General features: G+C 41.7%; 1 protein-coding gene across 2 annotated transcripts in view; it reads left to right on the forward strand.

Moving 5' to 3' along the window:
• The first annotated feature begins 4493 nt into the window (after nucleotides 1-4493).
• gak (cyclin G associated kinase) overlaps nucleotides 4494-26064 on the forward strand; it is a 37821-nt gene continuing 16250 nt past the window's right edge. For both annotated transcript variants that reach the window (XM_071897670.2, XM_071897671.2), the window contains exons 1-11: nucleotides 4494-4825; nucleotides 9882-9943; nucleotides 10545-10604; nucleotides 11962-12076; nucleotides 12638-12780; nucleotides 14344-14469; nucleotides 15907-15996; nucleotides 17004-17139; nucleotides 17511-17623; nucleotides 21572-21650; nucleotides 24255-24372. In XM_071897670.2, the coding sequence (XP_071753771.2) occupies nucleotides 4684-4825; nucleotides 9882-9943; nucleotides 10545-10604; nucleotides 11962-12076; nucleotides 12638-12780; nucleotides 14344-14469; nucleotides 15907-15996; nucleotides 17004-17139; nucleotides 17511-17623; nucleotides 21572-21650; nucleotides 24255-24372 (1184 nt within the window). In that variant the 5' untranslated portion in view covers nucleotides 4494-4683. The remainder of the gene's footprint in view (nucleotides 4826-9881; nucleotides 9944-10544; nucleotides 10605-11961; nucleotides 12077-12637; nucleotides 12781-14343; nucleotides 14470-15906; nucleotides 15997-17003; nucleotides 17140-17510; nucleotides 17624-21571; nucleotides 21651-24254; nucleotides 24373-26064) is intronic.

Here is a 26064-nt window from a genome sequence, read left to right on the forward strand (position 1 = left end):
CACTAGATTAGATGTAGCATGTAGCTTTCAGCATCAGCCCAGGAGTTTATACAGTACATTTTGCAACAGGTTACAGATAGAACCAAACATTGTGAATGAAAACTCTGTCTCATTCCCTTATCAAGTTATTGCAAGGTGGAGGAATAAAGTGGTGCAGGGTTGTAGGGATCTTAGCAGCCTAAACAGATTACATTTTGATTAAATAAGCCAAAACAAACCATGACAAATCAGTGTTTTGATGCAAAAAAATTACGTTTTAAAATGTTGCTTCCCAGAAATAAAAACATGAAAGCTACTTGCTTAAAGCCCTAAGGCAGGGGTGAGCTCAGGTGTGCAATGAGATTTATAAAAAGATATTCCAAAAGATATTATAATTACAGCTGATGACCTTACCTTTCAACCTAAAATGTAAAACTTTATTATATTCTTTTGCGCAATCATGGCTTCATAGGAAGGCCTTAAAAAGACTGGGAACCCTTGGCCTATTGGTAGCATTGTATGTTTCTGTAAATTTTGCTCATGATTCTATTATGATTCTATCTTTTTTTTTTTTGCTTTGCCGCAAATTTGTCATCAGGAGTGATAAAATCCATCCTACCTAGCATAATTACATCAATATAACTGCCTCATGGTATGTTGTTCCATTTCCCTGCTGGATGCTCTACTGCAAGCCACATTGACAGAATGTACATGATACAAGAACAACAGTGCAAGGGGACAGTACAGGGCATACAATAGACTATAACTATATAGTTATAATGTATGTTTGTTTACAATATGTCTCTCCTCCACTGTCACCAAGACAAATTCCTGTACATTTATTGTACTTGGTGAATAAGATGATTCTGACACTGTTGAACTTGAAGGTAGCTTGGACTGGACCCTGGTTCACTCTAACAACAGGTATCTCCTTTATCTGTTTACCCTGGCTCTGCCTCCACATTAGCTCATATCTCTACCAGCTCAGCCAAAATTCCCATTTTGGCACAAGCAGCGGCGAGCAAGTCTTTCTCTTCCTCTCATTATGGCTCTGCCAAGAAGTCTTTCCCAATGGCTGCTCTTTGGATCCTGTTAAGTAAAAGAATGTGTCATTGCCACGTAGTTATGTCGTTCTTGAGTGCATCAGACTATGCAAATGCTATTACCTCACTATGATAGGAGCTTGCTATGCTGCCGCTGTTGGATTAGGCAATTTAGTCAACAAAGCATATACCTAAGTATTCCATGGATATTGCACCATATTGCAGCAGAAATGTGCCAGATAAAGACTGATTGATTTATAACTTTTTTGATTGATTGATTGACTGGCTGACTGACTGACCCACAGTGAACCCCTAGTTTTGAGAGTGTACCTGCCGCCTCAGTGTCAGGGCGAGTGACAGCCTGTGGACTTTGGAATAATTCTTGAATTTCAGGGAGAGGTCATGTTCTTTTTCACGTTTGGCCAAATGACTTAATCAAGACAGGTTGCAACTATAGGCCTTTTGATTTGTACTATAACATGTTATCTGAGTTAATGGTGGTGAACGTATTGGGACCGTATATTACTGTATGTGTTTTCTGTAAACTCAACTTTTGCATTCCTTATCAGCTTGTGATGCAAATGTTCTGTCAGCTATTGATTTTGTCTTTGTGTGTGTGTGTGTGTGTGTGTGTGTGTGTGTGTGTGTGTGTGTGTGTGTGTGTGTGTGTGTGTGTTTTGAGGCATGTTGAAGATGAGCAGAAGATAGAGTAAGTTGGTCGGTTGTAGGTTTTCCACCTACATTAATGTACCCATTCACCATGCAGTTGGCCAATGTTCACATTGACCGGTCAGTGAAAATATTTCCCATTTTCCCACATTGACTGTAACATGTGCATGCCTCTGAGACCAGGGAAATGTCACAGGTTGTTCAGGTTTAAGAGCTTATCAGGGTTACTGTAAACAGGTCATAAAGTGGACATGAGGTAACCCAAAAATCTGAATGTGACAAGGACATATCCCTAATTATAATAATGAAATAATGGTGTGTGTGTGTGTGTGTGTGTGTGTGTGTGCGTGCGTCTGTGTGTGTGTGTGTGTGTGTGTGTGTGTGTGTAAACCCACTTGTTGAGATTGAAAATGAATGAAAATTGAAATTGAGCTGCAGTTGTGTGGGGAGCTGTAGCCTAAAGGTCAGGGTAGAAAGGCTTGTGACCGGAAGGTCGCCGGGTCAAATTCCAGAGCGAATGGGAAAATTTGGCCGGTGAAAGAGAATGAGAAATGCTCTCCACTCTCTCAACAACTATTACGCAAGACAGGTAAGGTCCAACAGCTCCAGTGTAGATATTCACAGGCCAGTAGTAGAAGACTGGTTGTACTGGGTGGCTTCCAGGTGTGAATATGAGTAACAGTATGTGTGAAGCAGGGCATTGCTAAAAAAAAACAAAAAAAAACATGCATGCTCAGTCAGATTTCCCTGGGTAATAAAAAGAGGCTGACTTAAAATCTGGGCAGATTACAATATTCTGTACATGCACTGTTTGGGTTTCTTTGAACCTGAGTCTATGATATATACTCATGAGGCCCCTATGGGTCAATGAAGGAAGTACAGCCAAGGGTAGAAGTAACTAATCACATTTACTCAGGTTAAGGTAACTGAGTAGCTTTTTTGTGTAGCTACTTCCGTTTTTGAGTATTTTTTAAAGTCAGTAATTTTAATTTTACTTACGTATGTTTTTGCTTAAGTATTGTACTTCACTACATTTTAAATCACACCCATTACAGAGTACAGATTTTGTGGCTCTCCATAAGCATCAGAAACTGGACACCATTCACAGTGAACAGTCAGTCAGCAAAGAAGAGAAAAATACTCTGGCTTTACTTTGTTTGTGCACTTTATTTTGTCATTTTCCAAAAATTCCAATTCCACCACTGAGTACAGCAGGCCTGGGCATCAATCTGCATTCCCATCATTTTATCTGCATTTTTATCTTCAGTGACATTTGCCTGATACAATACAATATGATGCCATACTTTACCTGCCTACAGTAAAGGCAGATACATTCACTGTTTGAAGTCAGTACAATAGGTGGCTGTGAGCGGATGTTTGGAGAGTGGTACCGAGAATGGTTACGAGAGACATGATAGCATGTTGGAGCAGTGACAACAGGAAGGAGTGTTCAACAACCACACAGAAATGTTCTTTCTGTTTTGTCAGGGAGGAAGAAGTGATAATGTTACAATCTCTTTTTTTGTTGTTACTCTTTCTGGTGACGTGTCCCTCTTAACCAATTGCTACTATAGGAACTCTATTACTCTCCAACCAACTATATGAAACAAGTACAAGATACAGACAGTGTAAGAAGGGTTTCATTCCAAAATGCTATATATCCATTTGGGGGAAATGTTGCTAATGCCGAAAATGAACACAGTGTGAGAGTGATGCTGCCAGGAGATGGCGTAGTACTGTATCTTATCCTGAGTGAGTGTGCAATGAGAGGTTTGCCTTGTTTGTAGTTCTGTACTTAATCACTAGATTACAGCTCTCTTTTTCTTTAGTTACAGTGAAATTAGAAGTTTGAGATGTAATAAAATTTGTGTCTGTTATTACCAATAGGCCTATAATTCTGACTGGATTACACTTACACTAACAAAGACCATGTGTACTACAATGTCTGCACAACAGTAAGTCCAGACCCTCTGCAGTGTACAACAAGAATCAAAGAGTACATTTTCTAAAATGTTTGAAAAAGAAGCGCTAGCCTACCTGAAGTCTGTCATTCACTCTCTCTAAAATATGAAAGAGTCAAAAAGTCAAAATCAAGTCAAAATCATGCTTTTTTCTCCACTGTATTTATCAGGAACCTTTAAAATGTTTTTCATACATACGCTCAGTTCATTAAAAAAGTTCTTGACTTGAGCCAGCCATCTACAATAGGATACAATTAGAGCAAGGAAAAAGTTATGAAAGACTAACTGAATCTATAGGCTAGAGGTTGATTCACTGAACAGCCAGCACTAACATTGAATGGGAGCACAGTTTGTGTAAGCTACTTTTATTTATGATATTCAAATACCCTGCATCTATCAGAGAATTAAATACTTTCACTCTGGTACAAATTTGAATGTTAGACCCTCATTAACGGTGGGAACACCAGCCACCATTTGATCTTGACCTTTGGCTGGTAGGTTTGTCTCCTCTTCCAGCCACTTCCAACCATCATTTGGATGTCATAAACCAACTATAAATTTGGCTGGTAAAACGCTGACTGTGACTGGTGCATTTTGGGACTGAGCAGCCACTGTGGCAGCTGAACAAAAAAACAACAACTATGGTTTCTGCCCTGTTCTTAAATTACATAGCCTATATATTTAGCCGACTACTTTGAATGTGTTGTTGACATGAGTAAAATTAAAAACTCAAACGGCAGATCATCTCTTTTGTTTTATAAATGTATTTTTTCTAGATCACATGACAAACTGAAAACCCTCTCGTGACGTCAGCACCTGTCACGGAAGTCAGCGGTAGTGATGGTGGCGGCCTCGTCAGCCTGGCAGGAAGAGGATGTTTGTTTCTAGGGAAAGAATCATAGCACTTGATTATCAGCCTTTATAACTGACTATAGCGCCGTAGCTTCCCTTCAAAGCCTTCCGGGATTAAGACAGCTCATCTCCCGCTGCTGAACCAGCCTCTGTGAGCCTGACGGAGGGCGCAGGACAAGATGTCCCTCTTCCAGTCGGCACTTGATTTCCTAGCCGGGCCCGGCTCGTCCGGAGCGGCCAGTCGGGACCAGAATGACTTCGTTGGACAAGTCGTTGAGCTCGGTGACATGAAACTGAGGATCAGAAGAGTGATCGCAGAAGGTGAGTTGGTGTATGACTTCGATCGAGGTTGATACGCGTCCGTTTTGCGGTGCTAGGCATGCTAGCTGAACTAGCTAACAAAGCTAGCAGTTGGTTAGCTTAGTGACGCTTCTGTTGGTTGGCAATGGAAATAGCGTTAGCTAGCGCAAAACCCGGCGGTCTAAGCCATGAGTCACCAAGTAAACACCAGATCGCTAACTTGTGTGTGACTAGCAAGCTGTGAGGAAACTTCTGGAGAATCAGCCGTGTTGTAAATACCAGACGGTGATGCATCGCCACTTTAACTTTCAACTTGCCTAGAAGAACACATCCATTCTTGGCTGAGCTGTGAGTCATACCAAGATACACGAATACAGGTCTGCAGGCCAAGCTGCATTTTATTTGTCCACCTCTTCCAACACACACAGGCACACACCTTAGACCTTATCATCTTGTTTGGCAGCAACGTAAGTTTGAGTAAAGAGAGAGAAAACAAATGAAGGCATACTGGTAGACAGAACAATAAGATAGACATGTTGTGGTAGAATAGAATAACAGGGATGGTTTTGGACCCCTTATTTATCCATGCAGGTTGTCGAAGAAGAGTACATTTGCCTTTTACAGTAGCAGCCAGCTGGAGTGGCTGCAGGGCCAGTTGGATTCTGGCATGTGACATCTGGGAGGGGGACTGGTTGGGTGCCAGTACTCCTCCCTCCATGTTCCCTCCTTTTCATCTTTTTCTTCATATGCTTATGGTTAAAGCAGTAAATTGAAAAGATAATGACATTGGAATCTTTACAGCTGCAATTTCAAAGTTGCAAACGGCTGTGTGTTTTTTTTCTTTAAGGGAAAGGTGTTTCAGACAGAAGGCTATTCATTTTTTGTTTAGTAAGTGTCAGGGGTTCAAAGTCCAATTTAAGATCATTGTAATACCTTGAACTTGTGGTTCTCAAGCATCTTTTAGCACTACATTTGAATGAAGTGGGTTTTTCTGTGAAAGCCTGTCTTGTGTGGGATGATGTTGCAGGCATATTTACTTGCACAATGATAGGTGATTACAAACTAATAAACTTGTATATTTGGGACAGATGCTCTTACATTCCATGCGTCATCTTGTGGCGCCCCCCTCTCTAAAAAACATCTCACAACCCCTTATTGTTTGGTATATTTTAATGAAACTTGTCATTTGGTCCCAGGCAAGCAGGTCAGGAAACAAACTTGTTTATCTACAGGTGAGGTTACAGTGGATAGGAACTTCAAATATTCACCAGCTACTTCCTTTACTTTGCCAGCCAATTAGAATTTTTTAGAATAGAATACGACCTCCAAATGATATTCAGTGACCTAAAGTAAGTTGCTGGTAGAGACCATTTGTCTAGTGCCTGGTGTTTAACTTTCTACCCTCATCCCAGGTGGACTAAGTTTGAAGAACCCCTGCCTCAGTAGCGTTGGGTTATTAATGTGTTTGCAGCTACTGAGTGGGAATCTGAAACAGCAGGCAGTATTTGCTCGTATGCAAAGTTTGTACAGCAGACGTCTAAATCGTGAGATCAGGTTGCTTCTCCATGCCAGCAGACACGGATGCTTGCCCTTATTAGAGTAAGGCAAGGCATACATTAGGCTACATGGTTTCTTGGAACAATAAGTGTTCAAGTAGCGATCCCATTGTACTAGGAAACTAATGTCTTCTTCCACTGGCCGCAGTGGCTGTTGTATCGAGGAATTTATAATCCACTTTAACACTTTCATCAGCCAAACAAATGGATAAAATATTCTAAAACATGATGGTTGGTTACCCGCCACAGTAGACAAATATAACAGCCACAGTCAAACCACAAGGCTGGCGGCTGGTAATTGTTAATTTGGCATTATTTGAGCTTAGTCTGGACAAAACTTTGATTAGACCAGATTTAACCCCAAAAATGGGTTATCCATGGTTCAACGTTAACATTTATTTCCATTTGGTCAGGCCAGTAGATCAGAACTGTACTTGTCTCTAGTATGGTTTCACTAGTGCAGCAGTCAAAAATGAAAACAAAGTTTTTCAAGAATGTAAATAATTTATATACAATAGCAAAAATGAGCCACCAGGACACCAGCGTAACAAATTTATTAAAAGTGTAATTAAAACAATTTCCATTATTTCACTGCTTTGCCATCGAAGTCGCCATTTCTCAGTGTGTCCAAAATGTGCGTACACATGGGTCAAAGTTTCCGTAGAGTTCTGTTTTTTATAAATCCCAACGTTTGCATGGAAAGTGGCGTATGCATCCTTTTTGTGGGTGCACACTATACGCTTGGTCTTTTCAGACTTTTCAGACCGTCATGCTATTTAAACGGTGTCTTTGCTGTATTTCCTCGTCAAGACATCTTACCATCAGGTTGGGAAATTACAGCAGCCAGATGCTTGTGTTTTTTGGCTGTGTCTGGTTTGTCTGTCTATTCTGCCAGGCTGCCAGCCACTTGGGCAGGTAACCAACCGTCATGTCAAGGTTCAGTTCACTTCTAAAAATCTAATTTGCTTGTCGGATAGTGCAAGTGTTCGGTACATTTTGGATGAAAAAGTCCCTTGCCTGCCCCGGTTGTCAGCATGCTAGTATCGAGCTCAGTTTCACAAAGACAGACACAGTCCTCTTTAGGTTAGTGAGCCAAAGATCGTTATCTTCCCGCAACAAAGGCCTTTTTCAGCTAAATTCACCCCTGACTGGCCTTTCTTTCCACTTGGCTTTTATGTCTCTTTCTGAGCAGGTGAAACAGTAGACAAGTCTCTTCATTCAGACCTTGCGGATAAACCCCACTTCATTTCTTTCATATTCCTTGAATTATTTAAACCAGGCACAAAGCTGCCACCCGAGCAAGATTAACTAAATTGGGGTACAATGAAGTAGAATTTTCACCCAGATTTTCAGCATTTTTGTGGGAATGGCTTGGTAATTGCAGCAAAACACTGTGACAAAATGGTGCTTTTCAGTTTTTCAGCCACTCCCCTTGTCAGTACAGTGCAGAGCAAGACCTGTGATACCCAGGGGGAAGCGGGTGTGTCTTTGAAGCAAAGTCGGTGACAGTGCAGGTTAACGTTGCAGGAGTGGGCGGTTGTCGTAGTACTTGTCCCGTTCTTGGTATCCTGGCTCTCTTATTTAGCTGGTCATTTCTGTTTCTGTCCAGTTTTCTGACCCCTTTAAGCAGGTGGATCAGCAGATGGAGTGGTGGGAGCCTCAAGGTTAGAGACCTGGGTGTGTGACTGGAAAGTTGCTGGTTCGAATCCCAGACTGGCCCATTGGAGCTGCTCAGCGGCCCACAGACAATAAAAGACCGGTTGCACTGTGGAAGTATAGACTTGTATTGGAGTGAAGCAGGGCATTGCAGAAAAAGTGTGTACATACTAAGTCGATCTTCCCTCTGTACTTAAAAGATGAGAGTCTTGAGTGTGTTCGTTCAGGGTTTCACAGAACAGGAAAGAGCAAAGCAAAGCTGGTAGTTGATTTACTCGTGGTAACCACGGTAACCTTGCCCTGGTCGAGACTGTGGCTTTCTGAGTACACATTTACATTGACCGGAAGTCATGTATGTGAGCACAGACACACATGCACACCAGACGTTAGGAAGTTAGGAAACCAAACGTTATGAAACTATCTTTCTTCCACCGGCCAGAGTGGAACATTCACTGCCACTCGCACCATTTTATCAGATATGTATTCTGTGTCTTTAGAATAGAATAAAACCTCCCAGCAGTGGTTAGTGGCTTCTAGAGTAGGCACACTTACCTGCCACAACATAAGATTTGGTGGATGGTGTTACTTTCCCACACTGAAGCACGTGCCCTCACAGGCAGGCTGACACACACACACACACACACACACACACACACACACACACACACACACACACACACAGCCCTGTCTTCTCCTGTTCGCCAGTCAGCCATGTAACATTTGAGGAGGGAATGTCTCAGTGCTAATGTTCCCTCTCCCTCCTCCCTCTGTTGTCCCAGAAAACAGGTTCTCCCTCAGGATGTTTACAGCCTGTCTCAGAGAATTGACTCTTTACCCATGCAGTCATTGTTGAAGTCCCACTTTTTACGGCATGCTTGCTCGAGTACTGCTGCGCTTTGGCTCCATGCCCAGGAAGAATTCTGAAATTCTAAAAATTCAGGTTTTGCTCTGTTTATAGGCATTGGAATACACAATGGATGGTCTAGTAACTAGTTGGTCAAGAGACACAAGAGCTTTTTAATATTGTGTGGTATCATATTTTATAGGTATATATACATATGCAGTATAGGCCTAGTGGCAATACACAGGTTAGTAACTAAGTAAAAGAAATTACTTCAATTCATGTAGCCTATTTGCTGATAATCATGAATTGACTTAATGAATTAGTTAGCAAACTAGCTAACATTAGCTCACCTCGAGTGAGTGGGCCTTTTGCTTGCAATGACTTGTCAATTTGGGTGCTGTTCTGTATGTACTAACTCTAGAAAAATGTATGTCCAAATGAGAACAATCTGTCCCTGTGTGTGTCCCACCACGCTAAACTGATTCTCCTTCTTCCCGGACAGCTGGCCTAATATTACAACAGCACTGGCTGCACTATCACCAGCTCTAATTTTAACCACAAATTGTGTGCATATTTACCAAAACACAGGATCTGATGTTAACTATCCCTTGTACTATTTAGGGTGAAAGCCTATGCAGAAACCTGGCTTGGATATTAGAGGAAAAGGATAATTATCAGGTTTTGATGACAATCCCTCAGAATCAAAGAGCTATGGCTTCTCTCTAGACTCACCATTTTGCACAGACGTTCAAAAATCATAGGCATCGTAGAAAGGGAAAAGATACCACTTTCTTCACGGACAGTAGCCTCAATAAATCATAATGCAATGCAGCCTCAAGACAGGTTGTGTTTTCAATATGATCATTCTGGGAAACATACTGTAGGAAATCACTGAAGTAGAAATAGACGAGGCAAGTTGAGGCACAAAAGTACATTTTTCCTTTAAAATACCATTCCGGTAGATGTAATGACCAGTAAACAGTCTTGATGACATCTTGGTTGCTCTCTCTCCCTTCCTCAGGTGGATTTGCCTTTGTGTATGAGGCCCAGGACATTGGCAGTGGCAAAGACTACGCTCTCAAGGTAAGCTACAGATGTAGCCATTGAAGAAGTCCCACTTTTTACCTCATGCTTGCTGAGCTCCTGCTTCACTTTGGCTCTATCCCCCAAAGTTGCACTACATGTTACACTGACTGGTGTGGTAACTAGTAGGCTGAGAGATGTTCAACAACAAATTGTCTGCGGTTTTAATGCAGGATAGATGCAAGATAAATTCACAGATGCAGAAAAAGGTTGAGCCTGTTGCAGTACACAGCAGTATCAGTGGAACAAATGGAACAACAGTGGAACGGTTGGAAATAAAGTTTTGATGGCTGGTAAAGTTGCCAAAAAACATTTGAGGGTTCCTTGTTATTCTAAAACAATTTGGTTGATAAACTCATAAATGTGGTTGTTAACCTTATCCATACTTATACACTAGCCAGCATGGCCAGGAAACAAATATGTTCATTTCCTACCCTGTTTGGCTTTGCCTCAAAATCACTTTCCTCATATTCAATGCAAATCTTGAATAGACTATTTATTGAGGAGTTTACTTACTTACTGATGGAAAGGCAAAGTGTCTCCTGTTAACTGAATAACAGCTGAAAAGTGATATGTGTGTATGTGTGTGTTTTTGTTTCAGAGGCTGCTGTCTAATGAAGAAGAGAAGAACAAAGACATCATACAGGAAGTCTGCTTCATGGTATCCTTTATCATTCCAGCACCATTTAAAAGCACAGTATATAGTGGAGGGTGACAGGAAAGATGGGTGGGTGGGGGGTGCGGAGGGGTAACGTGACAAAGTTAGACTCCAACACATGACTTCACAAGCTTGTGGTTTGCACCTCCCACTAAGTATACCGTCACTACCAGGGTTTTAATTTACAGAAAGCAACACATAATTCTAGAAATTCCTTGCATAATGTAATATATACTTACGCATCATAGTTGTAAAACACTTGGTTTTACTCTTTAACGTAACGTCCTGTAATTTGCGATTCCTTTCTGAAGCATTCTGAGTGTATTTCCTTTTTGGAGATGAGTTGGCTTACCCGCTAAGCTATTGCGTCATCCTGCTTTAGGCAGAGGGATGCATTTACATGGCAGGAAACATGATCATTCTGGAGGTCAGTGATTTTAGTCGAATTTATCCATACCAGGGTTGCCAGTGGGTAGAAGATTGTTTTAAGAAAGCTTTGTATATCTAGAAGTTGAGGAATCTGGAGCTTGTTAAGCCTCTGGGGATTCAGGTTTAACTTCATGGAATTAAAATTGGTTGTTTAGAATTATTAGCTGAAAGTCAACTAACTGCCTGGAATATGCATAGCCAGGGCAGGAAACTAACTTTTTGTCCATCAGCCATAGCCTCTAACCTATTTCACTGTTTGAACAGCCAGCTAGATTTTTAGAATAGAATTGGACCTCCAAGTCTTGGTTGGCTACCAACCAAAATGGCTGGTAGACAGACTGATATCTGTCCAGATCCACTGGCTTCAATGACTGGTGGTTTCCAAAACTCAGCAGCCACTTACACTGTTTAACCACGCACTTTGATTTTTAGAACAACCTCTAAGTAAGTCAAGTCAATTGTATTGTCCCAGATGGGCGATTTGTGGTGCAGCGAGTATAAAAACACGTCACAACATAAGACATAGTATCACGTAGAACATTAAAAGAAAAGTGACAAAGGTGACTCGCACCTCTGCACAAGAGTTCATTCAAGATCCATTAAAATAGGCTTAAGTGTCCACCATGCCCATGTGGCTAACAATAATATCATATACATCAACAACAGTCCAAACAAGACTGTACTATGTCATCAGCATCATCGTCAGCATCATCACCATCACCGATGTTTTGTTTACCTGCCATAGTGGCTGATAGAGTAGACTAACTTACCAGCCACAGGCAAAATACTGGTTACAGGTGGTGATATCCCAACCAGTCTCTGTCACTAGGAAATGATTAGCTGTTCCTATTTCCATTCTGAATTGCCTGAGCTGAACCCAGGCTGGCTCCACAGTAGTGTTTGCATGTTCCTTGACCTGCTGGCCCTGTAGAAAAAGCTGTCCGGTCATCCCAACGTGGTTCAGTTCTGCTCCGCTGCCTCCATCAGCAAGGAGGAGTCAGACACCGGACAGGCCGAGTTCCTCATCCTCACTGAGCTGTGTAAAGGTAAAGACACACACACACACACACACACACACACACACACGCTTTCCACCCCTACCCTCCCCTCTTTATACTATCACTTTGTCTTTCTCTCTCTTGTCTATCTCCTCCTTTCCCACTGATTAATTGCTTACTCATTCACCAAACTAACTTTCAGTGAATCTCAGCAGTCAGCACTGTTTCCCAGTAACTCTAACTGACACACGTTGGTGATGAAACCGTTTCCTCCCTGTGCGCCCCTCGCTACTTCTGCTCTACTTCCTGGTGGTTGAGCCTGACTGTTCATTAACAACAAACTTTGGTTTCTTTCAGCAAAGCAAGTGTACTAATCTGTTTTTTGTTTTTTTGTTTTTTAGCATTGCGAGCAAACCACTCTTTATTTACTTTTTAAATTTCATACTTTGTTGTTGCAGCATTGCTTTTGTTTGAATTATTTAACATAAATATTGTATTTAACATACAAACTAACTTATCATCCACAGACGAAATTTGGCATTCGGGTAGTGGCACGTGTTACTTTCCCACTGATTATTGATTGATTGATTGATTTGTCTTGTCCCCCAGGTCAGCTGGTGGACTTCATAAAGCGGGTGGAGCAGAGGGCTCCTATGTCATGTGACACAGTGCTGAAAATCTTCTACCAGTCGTGCCGCGCCGTGCAGCACATGCACAAACAGAAGCCTCCAATCATACACAGAGACCTCAAGGTTCGTCTGAGGTCTTCGGTCTGCATGAATGAGTGAATGAGTCAGAATGAATGAAGTGTCAATAGAATGGAATACAGCGGAATGAATGAGTGAATGTATCAATGGAATGGAATACTGCAGAATGAATGAATCAAATGAATCGAATGAAATACCGCAGAATGGAATGAATGGTGTATCAATGGAATGGAATACTGCAGAATGAATGAATGGAATGAAATACCGCAGAATGGAATGAATGGCGTATCAAAGGAATGGAATACTGCAGAATGAATGATGACTGAATGAATGATGCATCACAGGAATGAAATGCTGCAAAATTAAACGCATGAGTTATGATTTTGCCAACTAAGGAAAGTACCATCATTTGGAATCAATCACTTTGTAATAGTAGCTTTCATTTTCTATCTTCTTTTGGAATGAAACATCAAATTGCTGCTGATTGATGTCCCTTTTTATTGTTCTCCTTATATTACTTATTGTCTTCGTAAGAAGTGTTAATTTAGTATACATAAAGACAGCTTGAAAAGGGTTTTGTGAACTGAAGCCTTGAACGGTTGCCATGTTCAGTGGTCAGTCATTCAGCACTGAAGGCTGCTATCAGAGAACACACACACACACACACACACACACAAGAACATAATGTAGAAGTTTGTTGCCAAGTCATGTATTGTTGAAGTGTTGGCATGGCAGCTGAGGGCCACGTCAGGACTATAAATCTGAACAGAAAAGCATAGAGGTGGGGGGGAAAAAAACAGATTTAGCTTTATACCAACCTGTAGCAAACTGAGATGGCTGTACACTCGCTTCTGACGCACGAAGTAAAAACAAAATGAAACCAATATTTTGACAGATTGGCTGCTTGCACCAGCCAAATTCTGGTACATTTTGGCTGTGGCTGGTAAATGAGTCTGCTCTACCAGCCATTTTGGCAGGTAAAAATTGTTTGGAGGTGCTATTCTGTTCTTATATAGTTGGTTGGTTAAAGTGACTCATGAAGTTTGGACAAAAGTCTTGTGTCTTGCCTTGGATGGGATTTCTTTTTGTTTTGTTTTGGACACTTAACCCCCCCCTCTTCTTAATGGGAGATTACTACTTTCGCATTTTTTTCTTAATTATTATTATTTTTTTTTTTATCCCATCTCTGATTCAGACATTAGATCCATGACTAATTCTGTGATGTGGCACCTTCATTGCCTTCTGCCACCACCATCCCCTCCTGTTGTTCTCTTGTTTGAAGGATTTAGTTTGATGCATTTTAGTAGGATATGGCATGCGGTGGCCATCCTAGCCTGATCAGTGAATTGACCCGTTCATCTTTTCTGTTGTGTCTCTCCAAAGACAGAGCATCCACTGACCAGTATGCAGCACATTGTGAAGATGATTGATCAATTATTATACATTACGCTCTCAGACTGAGAATCTGCTGAGGAAGGTCCAGGAATTGATTAGCTGACTTTGAGATGATGTATTTGAAACGTAACTGTATAATTGATAATGTGTTGATGAATTTACTGATTTTTCGTTGATGATCTAACTGATTGCTTATATCTTGATGTGTTGCAGATTGAGAACCTGTTGATTAGTAACCAGGGCACCATCAAGCTGTGTGACTTTGGCAGCTCCACCACGCTGGCACACTACCCCGACTACAGCTGGTCCGCACAGAAGAGGTCCATGGTGGAGGATGAGGTACACACACACACACACACACAGACACACACACACACACACACACACACACAAAAACACACAACAGTGCAAACTGACACCCATCTCTCTGCTTCTACTCATAGTGATTGATTTTGTAGATTCTGGCCCACCTCTACCCCATTAAGAAATTTATAGCTGCCTGTGACCAACAGCTAGTATAAGTCGGTCGGTCGGTCGGTCGGTCGGTCCCAAAAATAAAAGAAAACCCTCCTGCACATATAGAACCACAGGATACAGAGATGCAATACCTATAAGTTTCTCAGGCAGCCACACTGATGCTTTAGCCCAAATAGGCGGCAGACTTTCATGCAGGCCTCAATGACAGATCGCTGATTAGGCCTATTCATGAACATCCATGCACAATCTCAAGCATTTACCCCATGTACTCACTTGGGCTAAATTTTTTAACTGTCTGACTTCTCTTCATACATAATGTGTAGGTTGTTGTCAGAGATTTTCAGTATATTTTGTTACATTCAAATTTTTTTATTTATTTACTGAAAGGTCTTCTCAGTAAATCGTTTGAGGGTGTGGTCTGCTTCAAAATTTCAAAGCACAGTGTTTAATACCTGTGTCGCTTAGATGGCATTTTATTCCAGCACCTGTGGTTTCAAAGAAAAAAATGAACATCCTTCCATCAGTAGATGTGAAAGGATCCTGATGGAAATGATTGAAAGTCCAGGACTTATTTGTTTTTTTCTTGACAGTTTTTGTCTTCACAGGCATAGATGTTATGTGTTTTTAATTTTGTCAAAGAAAGGAAAACACTGAAGATGCTCTTTCACTACACTTTGTATTCTCTAATTTTACGATGGAGGTCAAAGAAGAAATTGGGTAGAAAAAAAGAAACGCAATGAAAAGTCACAGTTGACTAGTGGCAGCATTGACGTCACGGTGTTGGATAGAAACCAGAAACCTCTGATTGAATTAACGGCTTGAGGTCCAGGAAGCAGTGATCAATCAGGTTAATTATGTTTACACCATAACCACACAGACACACACTCACAGCTCTACCATGGATGACCTCAGCATACAGGACCCCAGAGATCAAATGAATGTAATAGCCCCCGTGTCCATCTGCCACCTGCTTTTCAAGCTAGTAGCTCAAACCAAATGCTTGAGGGAAGAGCTTGTTGTGACTCTTGCTGTAGCTTAGCGATTGAAAACCTGTTTAAAGAGTAAATCATGATTTTTCTGAGCGCTAAAAAGACGCTAAGCTCTCAGCGCTGTCGGGAACACACAACAGTGCATCCTTCCTATTGAGAACAATGAGGAAAAAGTAGCGTCTGTTTTTTACCAGCGATTGACTGGTGGCTGTTGATCTTGCTCTGGTTACATCTACAGCAACATCCAACAGTTGTTTAACGAACCTGTGTTTCTGTGTGTGTGTCTGTCTGTTGGTGTCTCTGTCTGTAGATCACAAGGAACACCACTCCAGCCTACCGGACCCCGGAGATGATCGATCTCTACTCCAACTTCCCCATCAACGAGAAGCAGGACATCTGGGTCAGAGCCTTAACCTGTTTCTTTCTGACTATCAGCTGATGTCACAGCACCCACCGAGACTATTAGTGCTGATTGAGGACCAGTTTTTTTTAACCGTTTTTTAAACCTAAGCCACACCTAACCACTACTGTGAAGGTGGCAAACAAGATCATCTGTACTCTTCACTTTCTGGTTTAGCAACCTGAGTGTGAAAAATAAGAAATGACTCAAAGTGTGGTGAATGTTGCAAACAAGATTGCTTTCATTCAGCAGGCCACATTCACAGCTGTCTATGTAAAAAAAAAAAAAAAAAAAGGGTCCCACGCAAAGCCCATTTTTTTGAGATGAAAGGGTTTTTTTCCGACTGCAGGCTAAATATGTTTTCAAGTTCTATAAATCATCTTGCCCCCACAAATCAACTAGTTAATCTTCCAGTTAGGGAAGCAGGCTTGTGTCCGCTCATTTACTTACTCTGTATCTCTGCAGGTGAATGAAAACATGATGGCTACAGTTTCAACTCTCATGTTTATTTTAGTTAAGTCCAGTGCAACATACGTTTTACACCTAGAAATGCTGATTTGATTTGGGAAATAGAAAAAGAGTGATTAAAAAACATGGATCTTTGACCCTAGAGGATAGCACAAGAAAGTGCTTTAAGAGCTTTAAACACTTATTTCCATTGAAGGCAAAATAACAATTACTTCACATCCAACACAAAACACAACAATACCACAAAGAGGTCCACAGAGCCTATTGAAGGCCAACTGCGTATGGATATTAGCAGGCATTAGTTAGCCATGTCTTTCCTCAGTTCCTGAGAAGAAAAGCTTTTGTTTGGAGATAGCAGGTTTTCTTCTGACGGCAGTGTCGAGGTTTTGCTTGTGTAAAGTGCGATTGACTTTCATCGACTTTTATTGAGCTAATCTTGTAATTCGTTTTGTGAACTTTTCTTCTGTCCTCTGTAATTGATGTAAAGTGACTTGAGAGGTTATTACTGTAATTATTATTATTTCCACTCTACCATGCAGGCCCTGGGGTGCATCCTCTACCTGTTGTGTTTCAAGCAGCACCCGTTCGAGGAGGGGGCCAAGCTGCAAATAGTCAACGGCAAATACTCCATCCCTCAGAATGACAACAAGTACACTGTATACCACGACCTCATACGTACGTACTCTGTCTTTCTCTGTTATTCTGTCTGTCCATTTGTCCCTCTGCCTACTATTTTTTGCCATGAATTGGTTTTTGGAATCTGTCAGCCACTGTGGTCAGTGGAAGAAAAAGTACATTTCCTGCCCTGGTGATGAGTCAAATGTGCAGCCTGGAGGGAGTGACATGAAATACACGGCATTACTGTCATTGGTCATGGTGCTTTTGTAACTGCTTTGTCCAGGAGTCTTCTGCTTTCTGTCATCGTCCTCATAATTATCTTCCTCATCAGGGTTCAGAAGAGCATTTTTCTTGTCATCGGTACGGTCAACTTTGAACATTCTCCTTGTTATTTCTTCCTCTCCTCCGGTCCACCTCCTCCTCTCTAGGTGCCATGCTGAAGGTGAACCCAGAGGAGCGTCTGTCTATAACAGAGTTGGTCAACCAGCTCCAGGAAATAGCAGCAGCACGCAACGTCAACCCCAAGTCGCCTATTACAGAGGTAGGTGTGCGGGTGTCTTATCGGTTTGTGTGTGTGCTTGTGATGGTGTTGCGTGAGTACCAGTGCTGAAAAAGTACCATGGTACCAGATTTGAGAAGTGTTACTATAGTAGTTTCTCTGAAGCTGCTCCACTGTTTTGTAGTGTATCATTTTCCTGTCTTCAGCTTGCATACATTTGATATTTAGCAACATAAGGTCGTATAACAACATTCATTTACAAACTGATTATGTCAGCTGAACATTTTGTCTGAAAGGCATCTTCGAGATTAATTTGAATGACAGTGCTGTTTTGCTGCAAGCAAGGTATGTGCTTTAGGAAACACTTTTATTTACACATATTTTATTAAGAATCCCTATTGAAAATTAATGTCATTGGCTTTCTGATGTGATGAAAAAACAACAGTGGATGATAGATTCCAGACAGACTGAGAAACTATCCCCAGGAAAATGGTGGTAAATTTGGGTTGTGGTTGGTAAATTTGTCTACTCTAGTGGTCAAGAGATTAGGGAAAATGAACACTAGGAAGGTGCCTGCTGTGACGAAGACTTAAAATCCAGAAAACAACAGGCCTGCATTCATAACTCCAATGCAATGACTAAGACAGTGATGCAATGAGGAACACGGACTGCCTGTCAAGATGTCGGTACTATGAGTGTGCAGCAGCTCTTTCCTGGATTTTAAGTTTGTCTACTCTACCTGCCACTTTGGTAAGATATTTTCTCTTCTAAAAAGCAAGTGGTTCTTGAATCTTGGAATCCGCTAGCCATCGTGGCCGGTGGATGAAAACAGTTTCCTGCCGCGGGTGTCAGTTTTGAGTGGGAAACGTTATTCTGGAGTAAACAAGTTGAGTTGCTCAGACACAGAGGCACATCCTCGGTGTCAGCCAGCCTGTGAAGAGGCTATTGACAGGCCGACCGCACGCCCTCTTCCGCTGAGTGTGTACGCGCTTACACACACACACACATTCATGCACGCACACGCATACGCTCACAGATTGCTGATGCGCTTGCACTTGCTTGCCGACCTCACACACAACAAACACATCCATCCGCACAAGCACATACACACGTAAACACAGCAGTAGGCACAAAGGAGGCTCTCTTCTCTTTCCCAGGCTCCTCTTTTCCCAGCTGGCTTGGTCCTACTGGGCCCCAGAGAGACACAGAGGTGGAAAAAGGGTGAGACAGAAACAAGGAGAAATTAAGCATGAAAGGAGAGACAGGCTGATAGAAAAAGAGACAGAAAGAGAGAGTTGGAGAGACAGAGGTAAGGCAAAACAAACGAGATGGACTGATATGCTCTACAAAGAAAAAGACAATGAGAAGATCCAGGGTTTTATTTCAGAAACGCGAGCAGTGGATGGTTGAATGAGCTGTATTTTGAACCCATGCTATTCCTGCCATATACTGTACATGAAGATGGCTGGCTACCAAATGCAGACTGGCTCAATGTTATCCAGCAGTGTCAGCCAACAGTTTAGATTGTTTATGGGCATGTACAAATGATGAAAAGGGACAAAGGGAGAAGAAATACAATCTATGTGGGTGAGAAAAAGAACCCCTAAGGGGCTTATTAAAACAACTCAACCCAAAAGAAGAAAATGGGGAAAAAATTAAGATAAGTCAGTAGAAAGCAAATGACACCAAAACTTAAAGGATAAGGCTGGTGTTTTTTAATGCATTGCTTACTGTCAACAAATCCTATGAAAATAACAAAATCAGCAATGATTTTGTTTTGCCAACAAGTCTCGTCTATGTAGCCGGTGCCCAATGCAGCCATGTCCCAGCAGCCATAGAACTCCATTGTATTAAAAAAAACGGTTAAAAACACGTCAAAGAGCCATGCCGCTGCTCTGGGCAACATATTTCATCATCGCGATGCACCGGGCCAGCCGACTTTTTCCTCAAACAACTTAATAAGCCGGCTGTAAACACTTTGCAATCTCAGGAAAGTAGTTCCGTAGCCCCAAAAATAGTCCCCGGTGTAATGACGAATTTGTTCCCATTTGAATTTGATTTGGTAATAACTACAACAGCCTGACTTTTCGTGGTAACAGTTAGCGATTTTTAAAATTGAAACTATGTCTTTGTGAGCTGCATTTAAAGATTTTTAGCTTACAATTGGAGCCAATGACTTCCGGGTTGACGGCTAAAAACGGTACGTGGGAAGTCAGAAAGTAACAGGAGTAGAGCAAACGCATTGTTGATTTTGTTATTTTCATAGGATTTGTTGACGGTAAGAAATGCATTAAAAAACACCGGCCTTATCCTTTAACACGGAGGAGAATGGTACAAAAACAACAAAATATTTAAACAAAATGCTTGAAACGACTAACAGTTCAGTAGTACAGCAGTACTTGGCTGGTTTATCCCAAAATTCAGCAGCCACCTCCACATTTTACCAGCCAATCAGGGTTTTGGAATAGAAGAGGACCTCAAAGTTATGATGTGTTACCTGGTGAGGTGGACAGACTTACCAGCCACAGCCTTATGCTTCTTATGATTCTTACTGCCAAATCCTGGTGCTTACGACCAAATCCTAAGCCGAAGTCATGATTTATGTCATGCTGATCTTAATGTCAAAAATCTACACGATCACTTTGATTTTTAGATTTGTTTTTACACAAATTTTCTGGTGTATCAAAACCTAAACCAAATTTCTGTCACTATCAAAGGTATGAATGCCATACATAGCAATATTTTCTTTTAATCATACAGCGTTAGCCATTGTAGAAGTGCAGTTATTCCGCCTCTGTCTTGCATTAGTACTGCAGACAATTATCTCATACAAAGACTTTTTTTTCTGTTGGAACCAAATTAGTATATTGGAACACAGAGCTCTACTTCCTTCCCAACCAATTAGTTACCAGACCGTTCCTGGTAACGGCTGATTTACATTTTTTCCTCTTGGGGCTGGAGCCAAAGTACAGCAAACAGTATGCAGTAATATGTGAGAGTTCTACAATGGCCTTATCTATATGCTTTGAAAGACACTTTTTTTCTAAATGCCCTTGCACTATGGGTGGTAAATGTGCGCAGAGCGAAGGCAGATTTGGAGAACGCTGATCTGACTTGGGTTAAGAAGGGGTTTCCCTGCTGGACATAAGGAGATTATATTCCTTCCTCTTCTCCTCCTCCTCTTTCTCCTGCTCCTCTACATAGAAAGAGAGAGAGAGAGAGAGAGAGAGAGAGAGAGAGAAAGACAGACATATGGAGAGGTAGACTGTGAGATCCAGAAAGAAAGACCAAGAGAAGGGGAGAGGAAGGAACTTAGGAAGGAAGGGAAAGAGGAGGAAGTGAAATGCTGAGAGGGAAAGAGATGCAGTGAGAGAAAGAGAGAGATACCAGGAGAGGGTGAGAGATAGGGAGAGAGATAGGGAGGGAGGGAGAGAGAGAGAGAAGCAGAGGCAGAGGGACCCAGCCACTGCAGTCTGCCTTTAATGATCATCATCCAGCAATTTTTAGACAAACTACAATTTTTTTGGTTTATTTGCAATGGATTTTATCCTGGCTACTCCTCTGGACGCCTTTTGAGTTTGTGTTTTTATTGTTTTTATTCACTCAGTAACCGACCACTCTCTCTCTTTTTCTATTCCTCTACTTACAGTCCTCTGACCATCATCTTTTTGTTTTCTGCCAAGCCCTGTTCTTATTTTTTGCAGGGATGTGATTTTTTTTATTATTCATTTATTACACTGTATATTACTTTTTTTTTCAGATGACTCTTTTCCCTCTCTACATTAACTTATTTTCTTTTTCTGTCTTGGACTTCTTCGGCAAAGTCTCATGCCACCGTCCTTCTGGCAGGAGAGTCATTTTTTTTTTTTGTCAGTTATTTAATTCGTTTTTTAATTTAGTCATTTTGTTGTTGACCTGTTGGTTACAATGAGCATGTTGAGTGCGTACTACTGTTGGCGTCCGGTGTATGACGGATATGAATGTCTGCAGCTGCTGGAGCAGAACGGAGGCTTCGGCAACAACGGAGCGCAGCCGCCCACGCAGATACACAACCTCCAAAACAACACAGGTAAGAGTTTGGCTGGGAGATGGATAGAAGTCCATGTGTGGGGGGTTGTGTATGTTTCTTTGTGTGTTTCTCTGTTTGTTTCACACTGTAGGTGGGGAGGGTAAAACCTGATCAGAGCAGGCAATGTCCTGTCATTCCCTAGCTGCCCTATCTCCAAAAATGTAACATTGCCAAACTGATACTCCCAACAGAAAATAACCACTTACTGCAGGATTGTGGAGCTAACATGGCTGCCATTGAAAAATACCATGACCAAACCCTTTTAATCAATGGCTCTGGCCTTGGCGATTTCCTGGCTATCTCTACTTGAGCTGAGGTCTCATGAATGCTAACTACCGTCGAGATGCCCTTGAGCAAGGCACTTAACTTCCAACTGCTCTTGTTTCACCCCTCATTTCTAATCAGCTGGCATGGCCACCTCCATGGCTAATGAGCTGCCACTGGCCAACACACACACACACACACACACACACCACAGATATCACCGCAAGTCACGCATGGCAGTAAGTAATCCATTTAGTTCTCCTATGACCCCCCAACTGCTGACACACACGCACACTCATAAAAACAAACACACACACCCCTACCATCAGCTCCTGTGTATCCAGTGCCATGTGAGGTAACCATGAATGTGTCCTCACTGACCTGAGAGGAAGGGGTCATGACCAGTGGTCATTAAACCAATTGTTTTAAACCTGACTGTCGGGACCCTCAGGTAGTCCAGAGATAATTTTGTAGGGTTACATGGTGAAATGTGGTGTCTAAAAAAAAGTCTAATTAACAAATTTACTGTCATGTTTTTTGTCTTTGAGATAAGTGCCTTTCTCTCATAAAATAGTTAATACTGGTAGCATTAAGGCTGCTCCCAGTTATTGGGAGCAGCCTTAATGCTACCCAAAAAGGGAGAGTAAAAATAATTTGTTGTCAAAATTGACCTCACTGCAGGTTTACAGTTACAACAGAGCGTCATGAAAAGGCATCACTTTGTTTATAGGGGGTCACAAGCAAAAAAATACCAGAAGTGTTGATTGACAGGTTTGCCAGGTTGTGTGCCACGTTGCACGTTGCATGTTGTCCCCTCTCCACAATTAAAATGCTAGGCTACACATTACATAAGTGTCCCCTATAATCATAATCATAATGTAATGGTGAGATTCAGGGTAGAGGCCTTGCATTTTTGTCCATTAGCCACAATGTCTGGTACATCCCAGAATTTACCAGCTACCTTCACTTTTATGCCAACCAACTAGATTTTGGTTCCCTGCCAAAGTGGCTGGTAGACAAACTTACTAGCCTTAGCAAAAACGTACCAGCATGTGGCTGGTGGTAATTTCCCACCCTGGTGAGATTTCTTTCATTCTAAAAAATCAGCTGGCAAAGATTTGCAAGTCACTTAGAAATGGCAATGGAGCAGGACTGTGGAGCCAACATGGTTTCCATGTTGCAGTGCCTAAGCTCATTTTTCCAATTGTTCTATAACCCACTAACCTTGGCCGACTTTGTGCCTAAACCTAAGGCCCAGGAGCTCACCTGTGGCCTATATGTTAAGCAAGGTAGGATTTTAACTTAGTGGTCCACCGGCCATGATGGCTGGTTTATTGCAAAGTTTACGAGCTGCTTTCACCACTTTATTAGCCTAATTTGTTGTAGTGTAGAAAAGAACTATCAAATGATGGTTGGTTACGTAGCTGGTAGAGAAGACAAACTTAACAGTCACGGCCCAAATGTTCCAGCATTTGGCTGATGGCTGGTGGTGATTTCCCACCCTATGAATGAGAGCATCAGCTAAATGTACTTGGTGAGAATGTTAAATTTCGTTGTTTATCCGTAACTTTTTTTTTCCTCCAAATTAGTGAAATGGGCACATATGCTCCTGGACACACACAAACAACCATGCATACACCTTGCACGTGCAAACACGCACGCACACACACATACAGGCTGCGTGCCGTTCATTAAGAGGATTGCTGCACGGCCGCTCAGCCATCTGTTGATAGCAGAATGTGTTTGCTCTTTCTGTTAGAGAGTGGCTCCAGTCCCCTAGCCATTCATACGATCAGATCTGGCCAATTAATGCGTTTCAGACCGTCTGTGTCTTCTTGCATCTCAAAAAAGGCAACTTCTTCACAACTGAAAGGAACTGTTTGATTTTTCCCATTGCATTTTCCACAGGCCCCGATGTTTTTCATGTTCACAAGTTCACAAGCCCATTCAAACTGAAAGGAAATGTGCCTCCTCAGATATTTCATATCCAACATCTCTCAGATATAAAATATGTTTTTTACTTTTCATTCATAGTATTTAGCTATGATATTCTAATCTATTTGTCATAGAGCATAACTTGGTAAACAACTCTTTATTTCCTCATGTTGTAGTTCCTTCCACTTGATTGAAAATGCAGATATCACCAAGTTGGCAAGCTCCTTTCATGTGTGGTTTAATTATTTATGTTTTCTATTGATTTTTATTGTTTTGGGTGTAACTCTTCCCCTGATTCCTATGATGTGATAATACTTAAACCTAATGTCAGTGCTCAAGCCATCATAATTTCCACAAATTTATTAATAACTTCTCTTTTTTTCCTTTTTTCCCCATGACGCCTAGGTGTGTACGATCCTGATCAGTCAGGCAGCGGCTTCCTGGATATTTTAAAGGGCGGGACAGAGCGCTTCCTGACAAATATAAAGGACACTTCCTCTAAGGTCATCCAGTCAGTAGCCAGGTAAGGTGCTGCAGCTTTGTTCCATCGCTTACCAGACATGTACGATTTTCAGTCTGATTCTGTTCAGTTGACCTTTTTTGCCACTAAACACCAGCCGGCGCTGCTTGTGTTTTATTCCTAAAGCTTGGCAGGCTAAAGTTTTTCTCTGTCCCTCTCATGCCAATACATGGGGAGGCATTGCTCAATCGATCCCACCATTTCTACTTTTGTTATCTAGGGAAACTTGACTAAGCATGCATGGTCTTTTTCGACCAGACCCTGCTTCACACCAAAATAGTTGAACACTGGGATCTTCCCAGGACAACCACAGTCAAAGTCTGTTGACCAGCAATGTGCAGCTCCACTGGAGCAGTTTTGGATTAAGTGTCTTGCTTATGGGCACCTTGACAGCAGGTGTTGAGGGAGGGTAGCGCATTTCTCATTTACTTTTCAAACTGTCTGTGATTCGAACTGGCGACCTTCTGGGCACATAAGCCTGCTTCTTTAACCTCTAGGCCGCCGCAGAAAATACCATATTTTAAACAGCATTGTTGGTCCAAAGTAAATAATCTGTTTGGTCCCGCTCTCACCAAAACTCTGCATCTTTGTCGATCCTTGTGTTTAATCACAGTTGCCTCGACCTGAATCATATGTACATGTTGATTATACACCTGGAATTGTGTCCATGTATCCATGCATGTTCACCCCTATCCTGCCCTCAGATTTACCTTAATAGCCATGCTGTCCACTCAAGGTCAGGGTTTCATTTTGTTAATCTGTCGGTTGATCCATTTATTTTTGTTTGTTTGGTGGTGGTGGTTGTTTTGTTTATTTTTTGTTGTTTCTTTTCTCTGTCCCCCATCCCTCATGGTCCCACTGTGTGTCCATCACCTAGCAACCCAAGGTAAATATGGGTCAATGATGCGCGCCCGACTCATGAGCCGTTCTGTGTGTGTTCCTATAGAGTGTGTTTGACTGAGAGAACCCTACTAAGCCTTTTGCTGTGCTGTGTCTATAATCACACACTGATTTCTGACCCTAACACACACTGAATGAATTAATTGAATGTATGAAGGAGAGAGTGAAGGGAATGAACAGATGAGTAGCTTAATAAGAGTGAATGGAACAATCAAAGACAACAAAAACAACAAAACAAGTGAAACATGTCATCCCTCACAAATGGTGCAGGCACTCTTTAGGCCAAAACGAGATGCATCATTCCTCCAACATTCATAAAAATTGGACTGGTGATATAGCAGTTCTGACCTTTCAAAGTTTGACATTTTTATGTTTAATTTTAACAAGGCCAATCATTGTAATATTTTTAAATGCCAGAACAATGCAAAGATCCAACATCCCTCCAAGTTTTGTCAAAATCAGACCAGTGATGTCTTTGTTATCACCTGAGATATGTCCAGACGGACAGACACAGCCTGATCCATTGTCCCCCTCGCGCCAATTGCATAGTGTGGGGGACAAAAACATTTGGATGAATGAATGAATGAATGAATGAATGAATGGTAGAATCTGGAGTATAGATAAAAGGTTTGATCATCGCCCCACTGCATACTAAACCTGTAAGCCACCATTCCGGCTGCTTCTGTGTCTTAACCAGCATCATCTGTGTGTGCCCTAACTCCATACAGACAAAGTGGAGAATCATCAGCGTAGATAGATGAACTATCTAGCTTAGCCTTCAGTTTGTTTGTTTGT

Source organism: Centroberyx gerrardi, chromosome 8, assembly GCF_048128805.1.
Source record: "Centroberyx gerrardi isolate f3 chromosome 8, fCenGer3.hap1.cur.20231027, whole genome shotgun sequence".
Taxonomy (NCBI): Eukaryota; Metazoa; Chordata; class Actinopteri; order Beryciformes; family Berycidae; genus Centroberyx; species Centroberyx gerrardi.